This window comes from Stylophora pistillata, chromosome 10, assembly GCF_964205215.1.
Source record: "Stylophora pistillata chromosome 10, jaStyPist1.2, whole genome shotgun sequence".
Lineage (NCBI taxonomy): Eukaryota > Metazoa > Cnidaria > Anthozoa > Scleractinia > Pocilloporidae > Stylophora > Stylophora pistillata.
Window position 1 is genome coordinate 22,296,529 of NC_142528.1, and position 22,472 is coordinate 22,319,000.

At 37.5% G+C, this 22,472-nt stretch overlaps 2 protein-coding genes and 1 long non-coding RNA gene across 6 annotated transcripts in view; 1 reads left to right on the top strand and 2 right to left on the bottom strand.

Annotated features, from left to right (window-relative positions):
• Positions 1–46: 46 nt before the first annotated feature.
• LOC111329954 (TNF receptor-associated factor 6) lies at positions 47–16,153 on the bottom strand. Its single transcript, XM_088736749.1, has 7 exons — positions 15,904–16,153; positions 13,678–13,738; positions 11,289–11,396; positions 5,681–5,845; positions 5,181–5,255; positions 1,679–1,848; positions 47–1,362 (listed from the first exon to the last, which is right to left on the bottom strand). Exons 1-7 carry the CDS (start codon positions 16,113–16,115, stop codon positions 882–884), a joined length of 1,272 nt encoding a protein of 423 aa, XP_088592875.1. The 5' UTR covers positions 16,116–16,153; the 3' UTR covers positions 47–881.
• Positions 16,154–16,455: 302 nt separating this feature from the next.
• Positions 16,456–19,856, top strand: LOC148722255 (uncharacterized). Its single transcript, XR_015992705.1, has 3 exons — positions 16,456–16,862; positions 18,010–18,324; positions 18,873–19,856. It is a non-coding gene; the product is annotated as an uncharacterized LOC148722255 (long non-coding RNA).
• Positions 19,857–22,134: 2,278 nt separating this feature from the next.
• Positions 22,135–22,472, bottom strand: part of LOC148722256 (uncharacterized) — a 7,729-nt gene continuing 7,391 nt past the window's right edge. For all 4 annotated transcript variants that reach the window (XR_015992703.1, XM_088736753.1, XM_088736752.1 and 1 more), the window contains one exon: positions 22,135–22,472. This exon is cut by the window's right edge and continues 1,743 nt beyond it. The gene's annotated coding sequence lies outside the window, so the exon portion shown is untranslated.

Sequence of the window (22,472 nt, forward strand, 5' to 3'; positions counted from 1 at the left end):
GTCTATAATGTCATTGTAATTCAAATTCAAATAACATTGAAAAATATGAGTCAACCTTGAAAATTTTATTGTACTAGTTTATTATGACATTTGGGAGGTCCAAAGTCAGTCATAATTACGGGAAAATTGTTTACTAGGGCATCTGATTTCCAGTAAAATGCTTCAACCTTACACTACCTCTCCTCATTTAAGGACAAAAATAAAGGGTGCACTGATTTGTTAAGGCTGAAAAAAACAGAAAGAGAACCACATAAAATATGCATAACTACAAGACTCATTTATTTAAATCCTAGCATAAATGTACATCTTTTCTATAAAATTTTATAAGAACCCTTCCAGTTCGTTAGAACTAAAAATATTCTGTTGCACAGCCTATTCTTAATTTGCTACATTTGTAGAGCTACTTTTAGTTGCAATGCAAGCACATGTTTCAAGTTACATAAAAAACTTAAGGTACAAATTCAATGACCATTTTAAAACATACTTGAGGTTACTATAATCTATTCAGGCAAGCAAGTCATGGTAGGAAAGTTACAACAATCCATTTAAGCACTTTTGCATCAACCCCTTTCATTACGTAATTTGACATTATGTATATACTGACAAATTAACAGACCTGTGACCAGAATTAATAAAAAAAATGATCATGCAGTTAGGAGATACAACTGACATATATGTATCTGCATAGAAGTCTATAATGAGGATAATCATTAACAATTAAATCATGAGTCACAGTTAAAAAGGTTAAAATTGAATTGAATTCTCACATGCAACTTCTAATTATCGTCAAATAACATAAGCAGCCAGCAGAGTTCACAAATGATCTTTCCACACACATGGAAATGTTTTAAAAATTCCAAGCAAGTTGTGATAGTGCTTGACTAACCAATCATCTCAAATTTCACCAGCAGGGTATCATTCTTGGTGTACTGTGGCTGAAGAATCTGCTCAAGAGGAGCAAATTCTTTGTAACCAAACCCACGAAAGTAGTTTTCTGGAGGTCTTTGACATGCTCGCCAATGAGGTTTAGCCACCAGGGCTTTGCTGATATCATGATGCATCTCTTTATCTTCTGATTGATCCAAGATGGACAATCTGAACTCTCTCTTTAATGGCCAATCCAAGATTGCATCATAATCACCTTCCCTCAAATGAAGGAACAATGCCATGTGATTGCTAACACCATCATCCACTCCATTCAAGTTGATTCGCATGCGCAACTTGTATCCACCATACTTACTAGTGTAAAAGGGAGGGCTATACTTTGCTGTGCTTGTTCCACTGATGGCATCTTGGAAACAATCTCTGAAGTTTTCTATCTTCCAGGTATACATCCCATCTACTTGCCTTCCAAATCTGTCACTTTAATTGGAATTATTTATAATGAATGTTATTGTTTTTTATTAGGAAAACCGACATCAAAGTAAAGGTCACAATGAATTTAAAATGGCCAAATGGATAACAAAATTAGGCTAAGATTGTTCCTGTCTCATAAATGTTAGATTTACTCCAGATCATATTTACTTGTACCAAAAGTGAAATGAGATTTATTACCATTGGTAAAGGGCAATCTTAGCCGATTCAGGGACTAACTATTGGAGACAACATGCATTAGTTTGAAAATTTCAACTTGCAAAGAGTAATCATCGTTACTAAATCCAGCTTTTAGCAAACTTACTCAATTTCTAGCCCACACAGTGGTGTCTCATGTCTCATTTGTGCTTCGTTTGTCTCCTGTCGCTGTTTCAGATGATCTCCCTCGTTACTCAGCAAAGTGATAAGATTGTCCAGTTCCTCTATTTTACTTTGCAGCTCTTTTACATTTTTAACCACTTCAGATTGAAGACCCTGGAAAGCAAAAGAGTCTGTGAAACATTCATTGACAAATATGTAGATGTGGTCATTGCATCAGAAGTAGACTCACAATGATATAAAAAGCTTATTGGCCAAGCTCAGAATCACTGCTGCGAGTTCTGTCCCAAAGTCTAAAAACTGTTTTGCCCAACACAGTCACTTTAATAGACAACTGTATAAACTAACCATGGTGGGAACTCTGCTATTTTTCAGATTCATTTAAAAACAGAAAGACTTATCATACTAAATCAAAGAGTTTGTGCCATACCTCAATGATTAAACATTCAAGTATAAAAGTCACCGTCCATGAAGACAGTCACGTGTACACAACTATAATGAATTACTTTAGCCAAGCCTAAAAGCAGGTCACAAATCAAATTTCTCCTCTTCCCAATCACTGAGGTCTAAACCCCGTAAAACATGGTTATCATTTAACTGGGTGACTACAAATACTATTTATAATAATAATAATTTACATTTCTAGAGCGCTAAAATTATAAAATATTCTAAAGCGCTTTACAACATATTAACTACAAATATTAAAATGATAAACGACAAAATATCAAAACGAACTGTAAGCCAGCTTGAATAGATGAGTCTTAAGCTTTGACTTAAAAATCGTTACATTTGGACTGTTTCGAATTTCAAGCGGCAGTTCGTTCCACAGAAAAGGTCCAGAACGGGCAAAGGCACGATCACCAAAGGTCTTAAAGTTAGTTCTTGGGACCATAAGGAGACCCTGATCGCAGGAACGTAGCTGATGACCCTTGACACTGTGTGGCTGCAGATATTCTTTTATGTATAGTGGGCCTTGGTTATTTAAAGCTTTATAAATTAAAAGTAACAACTTAAAATGGACGCGATAAGCCACAGGAAGCCAGTGAAGATTATATAAGGCGGACGAGATGTGGTGAAACTTGGGAATCCTAAAAATTAGTCGAGCAGCAGCGTTGAGCACCTTCTGAAGACGCTCTGTCTGGTACTTGGGTACGCCAAATAAAAGGGAGTTGCAATAGTCTAAATGCGAAGTCACAAATGCGTGAACAAGAGTCTTCGTGGACTCAGGACTGAGGAATTTCCTAATTTGGCGAATTTTATACAATCCATGAAAAGCTTTGCTGCAGATGGGTGAATTTACAATGGGTGAAGTGTAAATTTGGTCTGAAACCATTATGAATTGTGTGATTTTATAATCGAACAAGTGAGCAGCACAAGTTTGATTTGTGATTTAGTATGATTTATGATCAAAACTGGATTTCAAAGAAAGTTTAAAGGCCAGTTCATTACATCACTTTTGAAATATCAAAATTAAATCACTCAGATCCACATTTCTTTAGTCTGAACAAACATCATATTGATCCAGTACTGATTTGGGTTGTAAAATGTTGCAAAAGTTGTTTTTCATTCTTGCAATTTGATTAGCTTCTTCAAACAGGCCTTGAAATCTGGTTGGTTTTTGTGTTTTAGTTAAGCTTTCTCATTGGCTGGGAAAAGGATGCAATAATTAACAGCAAAAAATTGGTGCAATTTGTGAGTAAATCACTGAGATGAGAGCCAATCAGACTACTTAGATCACCAGTGGTTTCAAAAGGGATGTCAGTAATAAATATGATAAAACTTTAAAAACCACCTACTTATAAAGAAATATCAACTCTAAAATGAAAAAAATTAAGTAGGACAAATCCTGCCATGGGCAGATTTTTTTTTAAATGAAGAGAAGCTGCTATTATTAAGCAAGAATGCTTTCAAAAGGGACAAGCTCTAATAATTCCAAATTGTTGAGTGTAACATGTCATGACAGGACGAAAACGCATTCACGGTAAGTATCTCTCGTTGTCCCATGCAAAGCCTTAGAAAACTTTTCTAAGGCTTAGTGTGAGACAACAGGAGGTACTTACAGTGCACACACTTTCCATCCTGTCGTGAACCACACAATTTGTAGTACATGGTATAAATGGCAAGTGAGTGTCAGTGGCTGTGGCCACACTACAGCATTGAATCCTAATTAAGGTATATCTCTAATCACACTTAAGTTAATTCCCAAGTACTATGGTACCCCAAAAATGTCTTCAGAGATCACGGTTGACAAGAATGTAATTGATACCACAAAGACTTTAAAGACCAAAAGTGCATTTTACAGCATCTAAAAAAGTAGGATTTATCTCAAGGTTTATCTAAAGCTTGTCAGTTGAACCAATCATGTGCTTGCACAAATATTATTATTACCCACATGGTTATGCATGTGCAAAAGTTTTGCCCTTGAGAAATATTCATTTAAAAGCCCCGTCTACACGCTGAGCAATTTTTATATGGCAATTTTTAAGTGGCAATTTTTAAGTGGCAATTTTTAACTGGCAATTTTTAAGTGGCAACTTTTAAGTGGCAATTTTTATTTGCCCGTGTCAGTAGATGATGAAAAATGACCAATTTTTATGCGACAACTGCATTTGCTGAAAAGCTGGCCATGGCGTGTTAGTTTTTATGTGGTAAATAAAAATTGCTGCTTAAAAAAAATTGTCCGTGTAGACAAGACGCCACATAAAATGTGACAAACATGCCTAAAACTGCAACACGTCTGGCACATCTCCTGACTTTCACCATCTTGCTTTTTTCCTTTCCATTCTTTTTTCCATTCCATCTATCTCCAAACTAATGTGGTGGATAAAATGCATTGTGGGGGGCTGTATGTCCTTGCAGCTAATTTACATTCATTTAGTGAAACAGGTGGGTGTTTTTTAACAAGGGAAACATACCTCGTAATCAATATCAGAGCAAGTAAAAGTGGATCAAAATTTATGACAATTATAATGCCATAGGGATGGCTGAAAGAAATTTTCAAAAGAATTGGGAATGAAAAAAGATTCTGGAACACATGTTAGCACATTACCCCCAAATACAAATTAAGGCAGACAATGAGTCCAGAGCACTGTTGCAAAAGCTTTTTTTTCTTTTTTTTTCTTTTAAGTACTTTGTTTCTCATTTTATGGTTTCTTCAATTAATCACACTTTCATTTGGCATATACTATCTACCTAATTAATGGCTTCACTATTCTAGTTTTCAAAGACTTTCATTGACAAACAACCAAGTGGTCTTCATCTTTTAAAAAAAATTGCTGATTAGAAAATGCAATTCTATGTATTAATATAAACATCAATTTTCAATCATTAATATTAATATGATAATGGTTGAAATAATAATGATGATAAATATTAAATGGTAATGCTTAACATTGATCTTGACAATGATAATGAATATATGGATGAGGGTCCTGGTTTGAGCTGGTGATTAACTTTAGGAATGGCTAAATTTAACAGAAAAATCCTACCTTGCCTCTCTCTATACCCTCCTCTCTCCACTTTTCACATTGCTGTGGATACTTGATGCAGTTTTCAAAATGTTGCTAAAAAACAATCAAATCAGATGAAGCTACTAAAACCCAACCTCTTAACGGACAAAATGCAACTTACTAATTTTTTTTTTTTTTGGGGGGGAGGGGGGTATTTGATGCTAATCTTCCTATAATTCTTTTCTTCCATTTTGAAAATGTAGGAGTTATAATTGATATAAAGAAGGACTAAAATATGGCAATATATGGAAAAGGTGACTGAATGGTCAAATAATAATTACCATTTCAAATTCTTTTAATGACCAAAAATTTTTTTTTTGTAAATATAACAACAAAACAATCATAAAAATTAATTCACTGTGCTACTATCTATACATAAAACAAAATGTCATAGGCTATAGTAATTTACACAATTGGGTCACAATAAGGTGCATACTGTGTGAATAACATAAGCAAGTCAGTTTTAAAGTTATACCTACCTTCGATTCATTCCACAAAACTGCCTCATTACAATAATCACATAGGATTTTCCTGAGCAAACACTCTGTTGCCATGTGCTGCTGCAGATCTTTTCGCTTTACTTCCTTCTTGCAGTCATTATAATTGCAGCTGACCATAACATATGGACACTCACTTTGGTGATCCTAAGGTGCAACAAAATAATTTAACACTATATTTCTCCCGGGAATGATCAGCACTTGCATGTGCCCCCCAACTTCAGACTTAATCAACCGGACAGAATATGCCGAGTACCAATAGTATCCATAGTCTATGGTGTATGGTTTGAATCAAGCATGCAAGGCTGAATTCTCCAGACTAACCAGAAACAAATGTTTCCTAAGTTCGGATAGTTTTCAATCAGATATTACCCTGCCAAATTGAGCCAAGGTTTATACTGACTGTCACTGAGGCTTGCTTTTGTTTTTGCAATGAAACAAGATGAAACAAAATAAAAATTGTTTCTTCTAGAACTGAAATATTTTTCTGATGGGAGGTTTTTAATTTTGAAAATAAAATGAAAAATATTGCTTCTTTCGTAAATGAATAACTGTGCTTGTTGTTCTCTGAGCAGGTTGATAATGAGTTGTTCCAATTACATCCAATTTTCTATAGCTAGCCTATTCCTTCAAGATTGGATAAAATACATATCCTCTTGACTGCTGTTAATTTTAATATCTTACAATTTCCAATTTAAAGAAAACAAAGGTGCTATTCTTCCCCTTCAAGAACATGGTTTCAATCTCAGCAAGAGAGAGTTTCGCAAAGCTGTTAAATTATGCTATGATTGGCTGTTCGATGACATTCCATCAGTGTGTGTGTGGGGAAAACTTCACAGTAGACCACGCAATGATTTGCAAACGAGGAGGCTTTGTTATCCAACGGCATAATGAGTTGAGAGACCTCGAGGCTAACCTTTTGAGCATGGTGTGTACCGATGTCAAGGTCAAGCCAGTTCTCCAAGACATCACTTAAAAACAACTCAGCAGAGGGTCTAACAGAGCATAAGACACAAGATTGGACGTTCGAACGCGTGGCTTCTGGGATCCCCAGAGCTCAGCAGTTTTCGATGGAGGGTTTGCCACCCTAATGCCGAGTCTTTCAAGGACTGGGAACCGCAGCAGATTTATCGCATCCATGAAAATGACAAGAAGCGGCTGTACTTAAGGAGAGTGCTGGATGTTGAGCATGGCTCGTTTACGCCGCTTGTATTTACAACTACAGGAGGGATGGGGATGGAATGCATAAGATAACACAGCCGATTGGCCAAGCTGATAGCCGCCAAGAAAGGGGAACGATACCCGCAAACAATTTCCTGGATCCGAGCAAAGACATCCTTTGCCCTCCTTCGGTCAGCCTTAGTTTGCCTTCGAGGATTGTGGGTGAAGCGCTGCGCTGCATATGACTATAGTAATTGAGATGTTGAAATCGCAGCTGCCGAGGGAGCCATTGACATTGTTTAATGATTTTTAGCAGCCTTGTATATAGGGTTCTAGATTTGCCATTCACCTTTCTCTTTTCTGTATAGTTTTAAATATGCTTTTACTTATCAGATTATTAGACTTTGAATCTGATCAGATTTGACTCCGTTATTTATAGTTTTCCAGACGCTTTGACAAAAAAAAAAAGAGGAGTAGATGTGAGCCGAAAGTGAGTTATTTTGTATCGTTTTTTACACTGTTAATATTTTGAATTGTAGAGGATTTTATGTAAATTATTGCTAAATAAAACTGTTATTAGTAAGGTGCTATTCTTGGAGTTCACATTCCCAATCAGCAGAGTAAAGACAGCACAGTTTTTTAAATTGAGTTGCGGACATTTTTTGTAGACTGTTTTTTGTGGACCGTAGACAGAAGTGAACTGAACTGGAGGTGATTTGTGATGTTCCTCCCCACCCCTTGGACCCTTTGCCTTTATAGCAAAGTCCAGATAAACTTCAATGTTACCATAGGGAAGTGCAAAGAATAAAATGTTTGTATGGTGTAATAACAATAATAATAATAATAATAATAATAATAATAATAACAGTTTATTCACAGTATATCCACATAAAAGGTGTGGCTCTTCATCTGTGAAAGCCTATGATACTAATATTTAATTTTAAAACTAAATTATAATGACTAACTAAATTGTAATAAAAACTATACATGAAAGTAAATATGTAGAATATATTGGTTGGTGGTGGTGGTTGTTTCTATATTTTTACAACAAAGACAAAGCTTGCGCCTTTAAGAATGCCTTGCAGAGCCTGCAGTATTCTTTAAAATCTGCGCAATTCCTTATATTTGCTGGCAATTCATTGAAAATCATAGCTGCTGAATGCTGAAAGGTGCCTTGTACAAATGGAACAGAAAGCCTTGGAGCAACACTGGAACAGAGATGTCTAACGGGTTTAATGACTTGCAAATTTAAATGGGAGGGCCAGTTATCAGAATACAGTGCTTTAAAAATAGTCTTTAGTAGTGAGTAGTCCCTTAGCTCCAGGATAGGTAGCCAGCCAAGATCCAAAAATGTTTACATATTTACAAGTGATGAAACTAGCCATAGCAAACTGGAGCCTTTGTAGTCTAGCTGAGAGGAATGTTTCTACCAAATGTTTCCGTACTTTAAAATTAGTGAAGTTCCTTATTTTTCTTAAGGTTCTCAGAGTTGCATAACAAGATTTAAGAATAGAACTGATATGAAATTCCCATTTAAGATTTGAGTCAGTGTGTACTCCCAGGAGTTTTGTAACATTCATATGTTCCAGTGGTTTACCAGAGATTTCTAATCCCATCTCCAGATTTCTGAGATAATGTATATGAACCATTTGTGGAGTTGAGATAAGAATGCCCTTAGTTTTCTTAGAATTCAGGGCCAGGTTTGAATCATTTGACTAGGTGCCGAGGCCTGCCAGGGTTGCATTCATGCTTTCTGCTTGAGATGTACTCTGGGGTGTAGAACAGCTAGAGTATAATGCAGTATCATCAGCATATTGGAAACTTTTGATTGTAGGTGGAAGAATATCTTGGAGATCTGCGACATAGAGATTGAACAACATCGGTCCAAGGATTGAGCCTTAGGGGTTTCCAAATTCGGAGAGCAAGGGTGACGATTGCGATCATCAATTTGAATGTAATGTCTCCTGACACATAGGTAATTAGCCAACCAATGAATTAACATCAAGTCATAATTTTGCAACTTCTTAAAAACACATTATGGATTGATAAGCCAAAATGTTCACAACTAAGGACCTCCATCAGATTTCTTGTACATACTACCAAGTTCACAAGACAGACAATAGAGTCACCCATACTGGAAAGTCCCTGAGCTTATTTGAGTTTGTGTTGGTAGGTATGTTAATCATTACTTAATTATAATTAATTGTACTTTTCCTTTGGAGCTCTTCAGTACAACACTAACACCAAAAATAGTGGCCAAGAGGGACACACTAAAACATTTTTTGAGCTCCTGTTTCAATCCAGACTTGAGGCTCACTTGTACGGATCGATACAGAACTGCTTTACAATCAGCTTTACAATTTGCTTTACAATCTTCAAAACAAAACATGAAACAATTTTTTATTAAAACTTGCTCGAGATGAATACCAGTCATGTGAGATCATGTTATTAAGTTTATCAAGATGAAGCCATCCTTCTTTGCCAATAAGTTTCATTCACTCTTCTCTAAACCACAGGCACCAACTGCAACTACCCCAGCAACTCACATGGGTGAGTTAAATCAATCACAAGATGAACACAGGGAATGACAACTTTCTCTTCACTGTTCATTGATGAATTCTCAGAAATGGTACAAAGTAAAAATAAAATGCACTGATTTCACTTTGATATTTACCGTTATGTTAATTGGTGTCAACATAATGTAAGGCAAAGAATGAGTAGAGCGGTGCCAAAAAAATTCACAACCCAAATAAGCATGTTCTTAAAAAGAGCAAAAAAGTCATTATTGAAAGTGCAAAAATGAATACGAAAAGTTGTTTCATATATTCTTCAAAGCTTCATGCATACTTAATCAGGAAAAGCAGTGTGAACTGTAGGTTCAATCATGAATTCTTTGAAATTTCTGATCATACTGTCAACAAATAATCAAATTTTATTTCTTGATATTTCAGGATTTGATTTCCTTTTCAATTTTAGTAAAATGTTCTATTGTCCTCATGTCATTCAGCATGAGAGGCACTTCATCAAGACAGGATGTACCATCATCAACTTGTATCTCAGATTATAACAATACTCAGTTTCAGTTAAGAATAAGTATTTGGCTATTTATGTTTCTATCTCATTTTGAAATAAAGTTATTTTGTGTTAACTTAATTTTTTCTGTGAATGTGGCAATACCAAGATAACCACACAACATTCCACCCTGCTTTTCTAATCCTCACACACTATCCGTTTTTTAAGAAGCAAGGGGATGCTCATGGGATTTAATGGGGGAAGGCATGCTAAAATAATTGGGCTTCAAAGAACAGGGAGGTCAGCCAAAATTTAGGCTCTGAATGGGAGTTCACTCTCTAATAATCACTAAATAGTGTACTTCTAATGGAAAAAAAAACTTTTCAATCCATTACTGCCATGTTGCTGTACAAAGAACGCTTCAGAACATTATATGACTTTTTCTTTTCTCAAAATATAGCCTTGTTTTGTTTTGATTGCGTGATTATAAAATATCCTTTTTTGCCTAGCCACACAAAGAGTTGTTTCAGTTTTATTAGTTCCCTTTACATCATAGAGGTATATTAGGCCTTTTTTCATGCAAACATTTTAGTTTTAAGGAGTTGTCCCTGGAGCAAAGAGGAGTTCTATAGGAGTCTTTCCGAGTTTTTTCTTTCTGAGTATTCTCATCCCCGGAGCCAAGATCAGACATAAGTCATGATCATTAATTGTGTTTTCTGTCATCAGATTTGTAGTTTAGTTCGTTTCCTGAGCTTAGACAAATATTAATCCTGCATTCCTTTTAGTTTTTGCCGCAAGTGTTGTAACAAGCCAGCTAGCCTGATTACATGATTTAGTTCAATCATGACAGGACGGAAAACATGTGCACTGTAAGTACCTCTTGTCCTCCCATACAAAGCCTTAGAAAAGTTTTCTAAGGCTTTGTATGAGACAACGGCAGGTACTTACAGTGTACACTTTTTCCGTCCTGTCATGAACATGTGTTAGAGTGTGCTGGCCATCCGGTACTTCACTGTGGTTGACCTGGTGAACCCAATTATATTGCACCCCATGTCTGCCGTGCTGGGAACGCAACAATTACCCCCAAAATAGCATTTCTGACTATCTGAAAATTAAAATTTTCCTAAGGGAGCAGGCCCATGGCCTCCCCCCATTACCCCCCTACTTTGTTATTTGAATACAGTTAACTCACATTATTATAATGCTCATTCTTAAAAAAATATCAGTACCACATTATATTATCAATAACAACCTTTTTTTTCCCTTTTGTTGTGATGACCAACAATAGCATTTACTATCATGAAAAATTTCTATCACCATTACATGAATGAGCTGGTATTAAGAGCCCTTTGATTTTCCTTCTAAGGAAACTCAGATTTTTAAAACCTTCTATCTCTGATACACACGAGAGAAATACCTCTAAATCTCCAAGGGGACCTTTCCAAAGGCATTCGTTTTGTTTATTTGCTTTACAAAGAACCTGTAAGGTCATCATTTCTCGTTCTGCAAACTTGTCTGGGTAGATCTGGGATAAAACATACATAACATGAACTTAATTCAGGATTTACAGTTATATATATATATATATATATATATATATATATATATATATATATATATAACTAACTGCAGACAGTACTGTTTCGGCCTTCTGGGCCTCATCAGTGCAGTGCTAATGCTAGGATGGGGGAGAACCGAGATGGTCACCCCAAACGACCCAACCTTTGTGGTATCATCTAAGCCATGCCAGAGTGCTCAAACTTGAGTAAACCAGCGAGCATGCGCAATTGCAACGGCAATGACTCATCCTAGATAGAGTGCTCAATTTGGACATGAAAGCAAAGCTTTGTATGCCAAAGAGCTATATCTATTATAGCTATATCTATATCTATATATATTAAAGCTGGAACAGTTAGAAGTTTGCTTCATGTTTCATCGTTTTACACTTACTTAACATTTTAATTGAAGCACTGTATCCTCCGCGGATCCTTCTACTGGGAGCTCATCACTTGGTTTACCGTTTTATTCTGTTTATATATATATATATATATATACTTTACGATAAAGCCCTCCTTATGGTGGCGATATCGAAACGATGTATTTGATCTTTGGCAGCAGGGCCTTCCTGCCCTACATCAATTTACTGATTACATCAGTTCTCTGTATCCTACTATTAAGTTTGAGCTAGTTTTTCTGAGTGTGAACTTCACGTACTTGATCTTACTTTATATCTTATTGATGGATTTATCAGGACAGACGTCTATTCCAAACCTACAGATAGCCATTTATATCTTCCGCCTTCCAGCTGCCATCCTAAGCACGTTTTCAAAGCTATTCCTTTTGGAGTAGCCACAAGATTGAAAAGAAATTGCTCTGAAGAAGTATTTTTTGCCGAGAGAACAGCTGAGTACAAAGAGTACCTTGTTAACCAGGGTTACCCTCCTAAATTAGTTTCTAAATAATTCTCCAAGGTCTCCACCATCCCTAGAAATAATTTACTCAGGACTCGTGGAAAAGAAATGAAGAAACTATTTCCATTTGTTATAACAATTAATCCTAACTTTCCCGACGTAGGAAACATAATCAGAAAGCATTTGTTCATTCTGCAATCTAACCCCAAATTGAAAGAACTTTTTCCTTGAAGTTCTATTATAACATCTTTTCGTCGATCGAAAAATCTCAAAGAATTGTTAGCACCATCTCCTTTTAAAACTGCTAGCGAGAGACAAACCATTCTTCATAACAATGGCTGCCTTAAATGCAATAGGAAAAGATGCTACCTCTGTCAGAATTTCTTTGTTGAATCTAAATCATTTCTCAGCTTTCGGACAGGCAAAAATTACACCTTTCACTCTAGACATTCCTGTGATTCTAAAAATGTGATTTACTTGCCTTCTTGCAAGAAATGTCGCCTGCAATACGTGGAATCTACTACTACCGACTTTAAAGTTAGATTTCGAAATCACAAATCTGCTATGCTCAAAAATCAAAACAACTTGTTAAGTAGCGATACACTTGAACAAAACCCCACACACTCTGGATGATTTTTCGTTCCAATGCATTGATCAGGTACAGGCCCCTAGTGGCTTTGAAGAGATCGATAGGCTTTTAATCACAAAAGAGGCTTAAAATGTGTTCATTATTTGTTAACCCCAATTCTTTGATGAATTGATACTATCACCTTTCTCGCATTGCACCTTTAAACTGGTATAAACAAAATTCCCATTTATTTCCCAACATGATTATGATCATATTTCTGTAATAAGAGGTTACAATATAGCAATAGGACAGTCATCTTGGAAACACCCCACATTTTAGCATTATTTACCTGAAACTCAAGAAAGAGAAAGAGTTTGTTGACCCACAATCTTAAAACATTGAATTCCACTCGGCGGCTAAACTTCAGAATACCCGGCCACTCATTTACATGTCATTGAATAAGAATAGCATCTATTGTGTTATGCCTCATTCTTCAAAGCCTCCCGACACATGTAAATGATGTGGACGGGTATTTTGTTTTGTTTCTACCAAGCTGTAGTGCTTCCTCGGTCAACCCTCGAAGGCTAAAACCCTGATCACAACTTGCTTAAAACCATTTTCAATGAAACAGAGGGAAAAATCGTTGTAGCTGAGAACTATCGAACAATAATAGTTAAAATTTTCCAAATCATTTTGAGCCAATGCAATAATTTGTGTGGAGAAATAAAATTTGTTTAAATCTCGAGTTCATCGAGCAGATGCGCAACAATTGAAATAGTCAATCAGCAATATCCTGATGGTAAATCAAAAGTTTTTAACAAACATACCTGCGACTTTGTGACACTTTCATGGCAACCTTTCACTGGACATTCGCTAGGACCACAACTCCTTGAAGAAACGATGGAAATGTCTTTTAATCATCTTGTGAAATTTTGTGAACAGTGCCCTGCTCTTGATAGTTAATAATACTAGTATTAAAAAAATCGTGCTCTCTTTCGCTAAACAAACCCATAAACTAGTCACGGTCTATGCGCCAAGGTCCAGAGGCTCGGTTCAGGGGCTCGTTCCAGGATCTCTCGTCTTTATTATTCTCAGAGGCAAATTCGTAGTCATGTCGGTCCCGTTGATCCACATCCTCGGAGACCCAGGGGCTGAGTCGATTTCAAGTTAAGGGCAGAAGAGCCCCTGGGGACATTGTCTTACAAGACTAGTTCCAAACGGTCGCAGTCGTTCTGGGATCTGATTGGTGCCAGAAAATCTTTGTGTTTTTCTGCCCAATCAGAGTGAAGTGTCCTTTCGTGTGTTTTAACACGCACACATACAACAAGCTCTTTTGCTCCCTATGTTTGTTTGGGCCGTGCGACGAAGCTTTAGCCGAGATGAAAAGTTTCAGTCTCAGCACACAATGTAAGATAAATCGATCAGATTGTCCGTGAAATCTTACCGGAAATTATACTGAATACTTTCGCAGGTATCACAAGAGAACGAGTTTAAAAGTTTGCGAGGTTCGTATAAAACATAATGGTTGCAGGCATTGATATCTCGCTTTAAACCTTAGATGAGATGTAAGCCTAAATCTTTCAAGATATTTTGTATAATTTGCTGTAACTGAAACTTTTCCAATCCCGTGAAGCTATTTCGTCGCACGGGCCACGCAGGTATGTCGAGCAACTGGCGCTTACACTTACGTAGCTTTCTGTGCGCGCCAAATTCTAATCGTTGCTTTGTAGTAAAGTCTTTACAATATGGCCAAAGTTGCAGAGAACGTTAAGTACGTGGACGACCTCCAGCAAGCGATTAAAGAAAGCTTAGCTGAGTTTCCGGTTAGCTAATTAAAATCTGAACAAAGACTAATCATAGAGAACATCGTGGAAAGGAGATATGTCTTCGGACAGTTACCGAAGGGGTTTGGAGAAAGTTTAATCTTTCAACTGCTGCGTTGAGTGTTCAAATTCTTGAGCTCGAAAGGCCACGGATTCTCTTCTAGTCCCTTGGTCATTGTCATTTCACCTATTTTGTCGATTGTTGAAGACCAAGCTAAATACCTTTGATTATTGGGAATCGATGCTGCTTTCATTGGGGAAAACAAAACCAAAGACCAAGAAATATTGGATGGAAAGGGCGGGTTTGCTTTATTGTCAATGTCAGCTTAGTACAGGGTTATCTACCCAAATCTAATAAACAAAAGTTTCCACGTTTAGCTTTTCTTTTTTCTTTAAGCGAAGAGTATATTAGATTTTGGCCGGGCGTGTACAAAAAGTTGCGTAAGCGCCAGTTGCTCGACATACCTGCGTGGCCCGTGCGACGAAATAGCTTCACGGGATTGGAAAAGTTTCAGTTACAGCAAATTATACAAAAAATCTTGAAAGATTTAGGCTTACATCTCATCTAAGGTTTAAAGCGAGATATCAATGCCTGCAACCATTATGTTTTATACGAACCTCGCAAACTTTTAAACTCGTTCTCTTGTGATACCTGCGAAAGTATTCAGTATAATTTCCGGTAAGATTTCACGGATAATCTGATCGATTTCTCTTACATTGTGTGCTGAGACTAAAAATTTTCACCTCGGGCAAAGCTTCGTCGCACGGCCCAAACAAACATAGCGAGCAAAAGAGCTTGAAGAATATGTGCGTGTTAAAACACACGAAAGGACACTTCACTCTGATTGGGCAGAAAAACACAAAGATTTTCTGGCACCAATCAGATCCCAGAACGACTGCGACCGTTTGGAACTAGTCTTGTAAGACAATGTCCCCAGAGGCTCTTCTGCCCTTAACTTGAAATCGACTCACAGCCCCTGGGTCTCCGAGGATGGTTGATCCAGAATGTATCAAACAAACCACGATTGCCATTTCGCGCAGCTATTTCTGCGTAGTTTTTCAATAAATCGCTATGAAACTCAAATATATTTAAGGCGTATAGTTAAATTAGATGATTTAAGAACGTTTTAAAATCGTTTACAGACTTTCTACCTTCAAACTTTTTTCGATAAAACTTCATAGTGTTATAGAACTTGACCCCTAAAATTTTCCGAAAATATTTTCGCTTACCCAATAGAGCTAACAATACAGCGACGACAAAATCTGTGGCCACAGCTTGTCTGCACTGGCTCTCTCAGTCTCAAAAGACAGATAGGACATTCATGTTTTCCTTCCAACGGTGGATCAAAGTACTCGTTATATCCTTCAAACCTTGGTTGAATTTGGTGTGATGATGATAAACCCAGTTCATCTAAGGTAACTGTTCTGCTCGAGGCTGACATAGGGTGGGCATAAGAAGCGAACTGAAAAATAACTGTATAACTGATTTTTAGTCTCTTCCTTCAGAATTCAACCAGCGATATTGTTGCCGATATTACCAGTCGCGCGCTCGCGCCTGTATGTGAATTCTCATTTGGATGAATAGATCTCAGCCCATTTACTCTAATTTCCTCGCGTCATGATTGGTTGAGGGCTATCATGTGATTACTTTGGGGAAACCCCAGACCCTGTTGGCGCTGGTGAACCGGAAACGTCCAACTAGTCAAGCAAAAGTCTAGGGAACGTGGGATGAGTAAAATTTCAGACATGCGCAGGAGACACCCTTTCTTCTATTTTCTTCTCTCGTCTACCCTCTTTCGCTCCTAAAACTTTACCGATAAATATCTTATCAAAACACAAAGTTTCTGGTAGCTTAACATAAAGACCGGGAAGAACGCAACGGAGTTGAAGACTCTACCGTTTTAATTTTTTTTTCTTTTCGTCAAACTTAGATTTAGAAATGCTATTTTTTCGCAGTGTTTAGCCGTTCATTGCGCGTGGTGTTTATTATATGAAATTTCGAAGCGGACAAGTTCAAGAGTTGGCAACGTGTTAGTTTTGGGGTCCAATGTTGTTCGTTTGACAGTTATATTAATTTTTTTGACGCGCGCTATGGAAAAACCATGGAAGAGTGAAATATATATATCGATCGATGAAATGTACGTACACAGAGAAGTTCGAAAGTATATAGCAAGCGCACGATGCACGGGGTAAGAGTATAAATTAAGTTATCTTGAGTGTGTTGGAGGTAACAGGTCATTAAAAGACCTCTTACACTCAAAATCGCCCATTCGAGATCAAGAGTGAACTCCGTTTTTAATCGTTATCAGGAACCAAGAACAGTTTATCAATCACTTCACGAGTAGTCGTTGGTACTTATTACGGATATTTATGAAGATGATGTTTGACTGATATTGATTGCCAAATTAATGCTTATTTCTTTGGGACCTTTGAATGTGGAGGATCGACCAATACACTGATACATTGCATATTCATTGCATATTCAATAATTAGTATAGGTCCAGATAAAGTTAGGTTGTTGAAGTGGCTGTTACAAGTTGCCTGTATCTTTTACATGGAATAAGGAAAGACAGGAAAGTAAACTCGGCACATTTTTTGAAAGATCCAGTGTTTTAGTCTAATTTATTACCGTTATACATTGTGCACTAACTAACTGTAACATAACATTGGCTACATCACTTTGCTTTGCCCTTCCTGCACAAAATGATACACTTACTGAACAAGAACAACTATACACAAGTCATGGACCCGTGACAATATCGTAAAGCTAACATGCTCAGTGGTCCGGAACCCCTCCCTATCAGACCTGACCCTTACAACTTTGAAACTGAAATTCTTACATCGACAGGATCGTATATCACTTTTTAACTGGCTGATTTTTTTTATTAATTAATGAATCCAAGTAAACAGTAAGCGGCCAAGGAATTATAATGTACAACCGCGACTGGTGGGAGGGGGTGTGTGGGGGGGGGGGGGGGGTGTTGGGGAGAAGTAATTTGCCACAAAAGAGTCCAACAATCCTTTCTGAACAAAAGTTTGGACCCCCCAATCAAAAATTCCTGGATCTGCCCCAGATGCTACATGCTACACTAAGATATTCAGCTTTGTTTACTTTATTAAAATGGCATATACTACATGCTTTTACCAGCTAGTTCTACATTGAAACATGAATCAATTATCAGAATGTGTCTATGTGTGTAAAAAAAAAAAACTTTCATGCTGAGATATATTTATTTCATGCAGTGTGGCTCAATGAAATCAATTCTTATGTATAAAAGCTAAAATGTTCAGAAACTACTGAGCCATCCCCATGACTAATCTATTCTTCATGTGCAGGCAATGGTGTAACATGTGTAGATATGTGGGACATGGAAAGACAAGTATTTGGAACTGGGAAGACATTTGGACAGTTCTGTAGACACAACTGGCATTGGTAGACCATAAATTGGTAGTTCCTCCCCATAGTCCACACCTTTAGCACTGCTAGCTGCCCAAGTCTTAAAACTTGTCCATCATGTGTACTGGTAACTCCCTCAGTTACTGTTGGGTTGAATGACATCTGTCCTTCTAATGCAGATGTTCTTTTGGCAGAAGCCTTCCACTGAAGTTTAACTTTGCGACCATCGGCTTTTAGTGACTGAATCATATCAAGTAAGTGATTGTTTACTTTCTTTTCTTTCCAAGCCTTGGGTTAAACATCTTTTACTGTAAGTGGCTCCTGTGTGCTGTTTTCTCTAATCTTCTTTGAGTTCTTTCTTGACTCTTGCAAAAGGTCTGTGCTGAGCATTTGGGTACATCCTTTCATTCTTTCTTTGTGAACTTCACTTGCTGCTTCTGTGGTACTGGTGTTGGTTTTTCTATTGTGCACAATGTTTTCAGCAAATGTGATTGAGGCCTGGTTTGATAACTCTGACATGTTATCATTAAGATACAGTTGAGAAAGGTTGAACTCACAATCTTTCAGCAAGAACATTCTTATCTGGTAGACTGAAAATGTGCTTGGCATAGAACTCAAACAGGTTTGGACTGGCTTCTTTACTTATGAGTGAGCTCCATGGTGATAAAGCCAATTCTCTGATATCATTTAGCAATTGCAGTTCCTTTAATTTCGAAAGAGTGGCCCATTTAATTAATTCAACTCTTTCTTTAGACACCAATGTGAGACTAAATGTTCACTGACTTTTCTTCTTGATCTTCAGACCTGACTTGAATTTCAAGAAGCTTTAATACAGAATGCCAGAAAGGACTTTGGTAACTCTGATCAGCTTGCATTCCAAGCAACTTAGGAAAAGTTAACCACTCTGCTCCATGATCTTTGATTTGTGAAAATGGTTAATAGCTGCTGGGTCCTTCAGTGACATCTTCACCTGTTGTTATGTTAAAGGAAAATATGCTGATGGGACATCAACATTTCACTAAAGTTTCTTGGTGCTTCAGAATATTTGCTGGCCGTAACCGTGCCAGGTAACCACTGGAGAATCCAACTTCTGCATCAGTAACTTTCGATGTATTGAGAGATGGGATGATAAATTTGTCAAGGAATTCAAACAAAAACTTGATTCAAACTTGAATCATAGGACTGGAAAAAAATGAGAAAATGTATCCACAAAGGAATACCCCTTTTTCTTTTAAGGTGATACGGTGGCCCAGAAGGGACAACGCTTCTACTTGAAAATGTAGTGTCGTTCTGTAAAAATGTAACTGTTCTTTTTGGAATTAAACATCTTTCGTTAGAATTCTTTGTTTGCGCGTGACATCGGCATAAATTAAAAAACCGGGGTCAGCCATGTTGGGGGATAACCACGTGTTACAATCCCTGTAACATAGCTGTCTGAAGTGTAAGTTGAAGGTGTTACACATATACTTGTCAATGTCATGCATTCTAAATAGCTGTCAATACTCGTGATTAGGTATGCCAATGTAGACTCTTTTAAGACTTGTGCTGTAGTTTGGATTGCAATACCTTTATTTTGTGTGAATGGTAAATTTTTTTTGTTGGATACTACACCGCCCACATGCTATGCGGAAGCCGGTATGATCGTTTGCCACAACTCTGTGTTGTCTTTGGTTGTTTTAAATTTGGTTGTGTTACAGGTTTTAACAAGCAAGCAATTGAAAAGTGATTATTGTTTAAGCTTTCAAGGCTGTATGTTTCTTTTGTAATAAAAATTTTCCAAACTTGGTGCATACGCATATAGTTTAGTTTGAGATTCAGCTAATTATTGATACTTGTGGGATTGATGCTGTGTTTTCTAAATAGTGATAATAACAACACAAACTGGGGTATAACCACGCACATACTTTGCGGATCCCGGTATTGTTTCATTGGTAAAGGCAAACCAGGTGAGTCTCTGGCTCCTATTGACAAAGCTGCCATAGTGTGCTATGCACTCACCAAATTATCAGAGTCCATGCAATGTACCATTTGATCGAGGTGAACTTACAACCAGTTTGATTCCAGGTACTTCATGTAAAATTTTTCATATAAAGGCTGCAGTTAAGGCTAGCCACAATCTGCCATTAAAGAACTTCAGTAATTCTCAAGTTGACAAAAACACAGCTTTAAGGTACACCATTGACAAGCAATATGTGTTTAGTTTGTGTCACAGATGCTAGTCATTAATAGATACCTATACGACAAACAACCATAAAGTTCAGTTAGCATTTTGACAAAGAAAGGAGCACCCTCAAAGTAATAGTTTGGTGGTTGTGGTACAATTGAATAACCTTGACATTTCAATCATGATTGCTCAGTTAATTTTTTCTACAAAAAGTTGGACAGATCTAGTTTCTTAAAGGCTCTTCTTTCAACTTCAAACATGACGTATGATACCATTTTATCTTGCACAAATCATTGTCACAGCCAATTTATGTGCTGCCCTCCAAATCTTGTTGACAATAGCACCACAGCCCTTCCTCTTCTTCATCACCAGATGATGTTGATGAAGATGGAATGGCTAGAGCTTCACACCCTGGGCATGTATATTACTTCCCTACAATTTCAGGCAAAATGCACTTGCTTAAGAAATCAGAGGAAACAGAGCGTGCATTTTCCCAAAACTGTTGGTCAGGAAGAACTTCTGCACAAAGAGATCTATTGTTGTTCACACCACAAAATCACAATATTCAACCTCATGGATGAACTTTACCAAACTCATCTTTCTTTAAACAAAAGTTGGTTTGGCCAGCAGCCTCAGCAATTGTGGAATTCTTGTGTGCATATGGACATTTTATTCACACACACCCATCCCACAGCATTTGCAGTTAATAATCCCATCAGGAGAAGCTTCCAAGTATGGTCACCTTAGATCAATATTGAGACCACTGTCAGAAATTGTCAAAGACTCATGGTCAGAAATTGTCAGACTGATAAGCTTTGTGAGCCCTACCCTTGTTTTCACAACCCCACCTCGTGGTCACAGTTGAAAACTTATGGGCTTCAGGGTAGCATATGGACTTAACAAGACTCTTAGCAGGCTTAGCTGTATTTGTTTTGCATGCAGTTTTTAGATTGGAAGCAGCAATACGACCTGCCCGCCTGCCATTTGGTACCAAACTTTATATTGTGACTGCTTTCTAGTTGAAGCTTCTATTGCTCCACACTCATCAGGTGTAATCTCAAGCAATATTTGTTGACACTGCTGCAGCAACTCTATGTACCAGTAATCTAACTGCAAACACTCTTCTCTAAAAAAAAAAGCTATTGGGCAAGGGCTTGGGTACATTACCAATTTCTTTACAAGTATACTGCTCATTTAAGGGTGCGACAAGGGGCAAGACTGCTGGATTTACTGTACAGCCAGAAATACTTCTAAAAATAGTTTTCTGCTCTTCTGGGGTTGGGGCAGGTGTCCTGGTTGTTCAGATCCCAGGGTTAGATCTAGTAGCCATAGGACTAACCAGTGTATCTCCACCATCAGTTCATGCTTCCTTCAGGCAGAGGTAAAATCCATCTCAATTATAGGTAATGGGGATTTCTTTCAAATGACTCGAGAGAAGCCATTTGTTCTTTTCCTGTGTGCATGTGGTAGAATCGCTAATTCTAACACCAGCCTCCACAGCAAAAAGCTCTGCCCCAACATGAGACCACCCTTCACATAACCCTGCTATGCAATAGCAATGGGAAGCAATTACAGTTCCATATTTTTTCAGAAACCTTGTTCAAAGTGGGATGTCCTGGGCTCTCTGTGAGCCATTCATCAAATGAGAGTACACATAACGTCTTAATTCTAAATCCAAAATTGAGATCCTTGAAATATGCCACATCACTCGCTAATGTGAGTACTGTGAGTGATATGTCTTCTGAACTTGCAGCTGTCGTGTCAAGATCGACTAGATCGCTCTGACAAAGGGCTAACGCTCGAAACGTCAGCTTTTTAACACTTAACGGTGGCCAATTTACAATTTCAACTTAGTTGAAGTAACCAAATTACCTAGTAAAACAAGAGTTGTTAGCCGAGGTCGATAAAAAATGAGTCCTTTATTTTGCTCTGTTTGCTTCTCTCCGAGATCATCAGAAAAAAATACACTACCGTGACTAACTCTGGCGAACACAACAACTTCATTTGGGTTTTTGTAAGTAGTTCACAATATCTGGATATTGAACGTTCAGAAGGAGCTCGATGTTTTCGGAGAAATCACTTTTTCTCAACGCGTATTGGTCGAAGCCTTAAACAGTTAATTTTTCGTGGTACCTTGACTTCGTAGGACCCTCTACACCCGCAAAGTAATCCGAATACTGAAGGTTCACATCGAGCACGTCTTCGGAAGAAGCCATTTTGAAAGCTTAGTTATCTCCC

Coding starts and splice junctions, on each gene's coding strand:
- LOC111329954 (XM_088736749.1), bottom strand. CDS start 16,115: ATGTCAGCCTCGAGCAGAACAGTTACCTTAGATGAACTGGGTTTATCA. Junction 11,397..13,677: donor AAAGTGTCACAAAGTCGCAG/GTATGTTTGTTA, acceptor GTTTTATCCCAG/ATCTACCCAGACAAGTTTGC. Junction 1,363..1,678: donor CTGTGTGGGCTAGAAATTGA/GTAAGTTTGCTA, acceptor TTCCAATTAAAG/TGACAGATTTGGAAGGCAAG.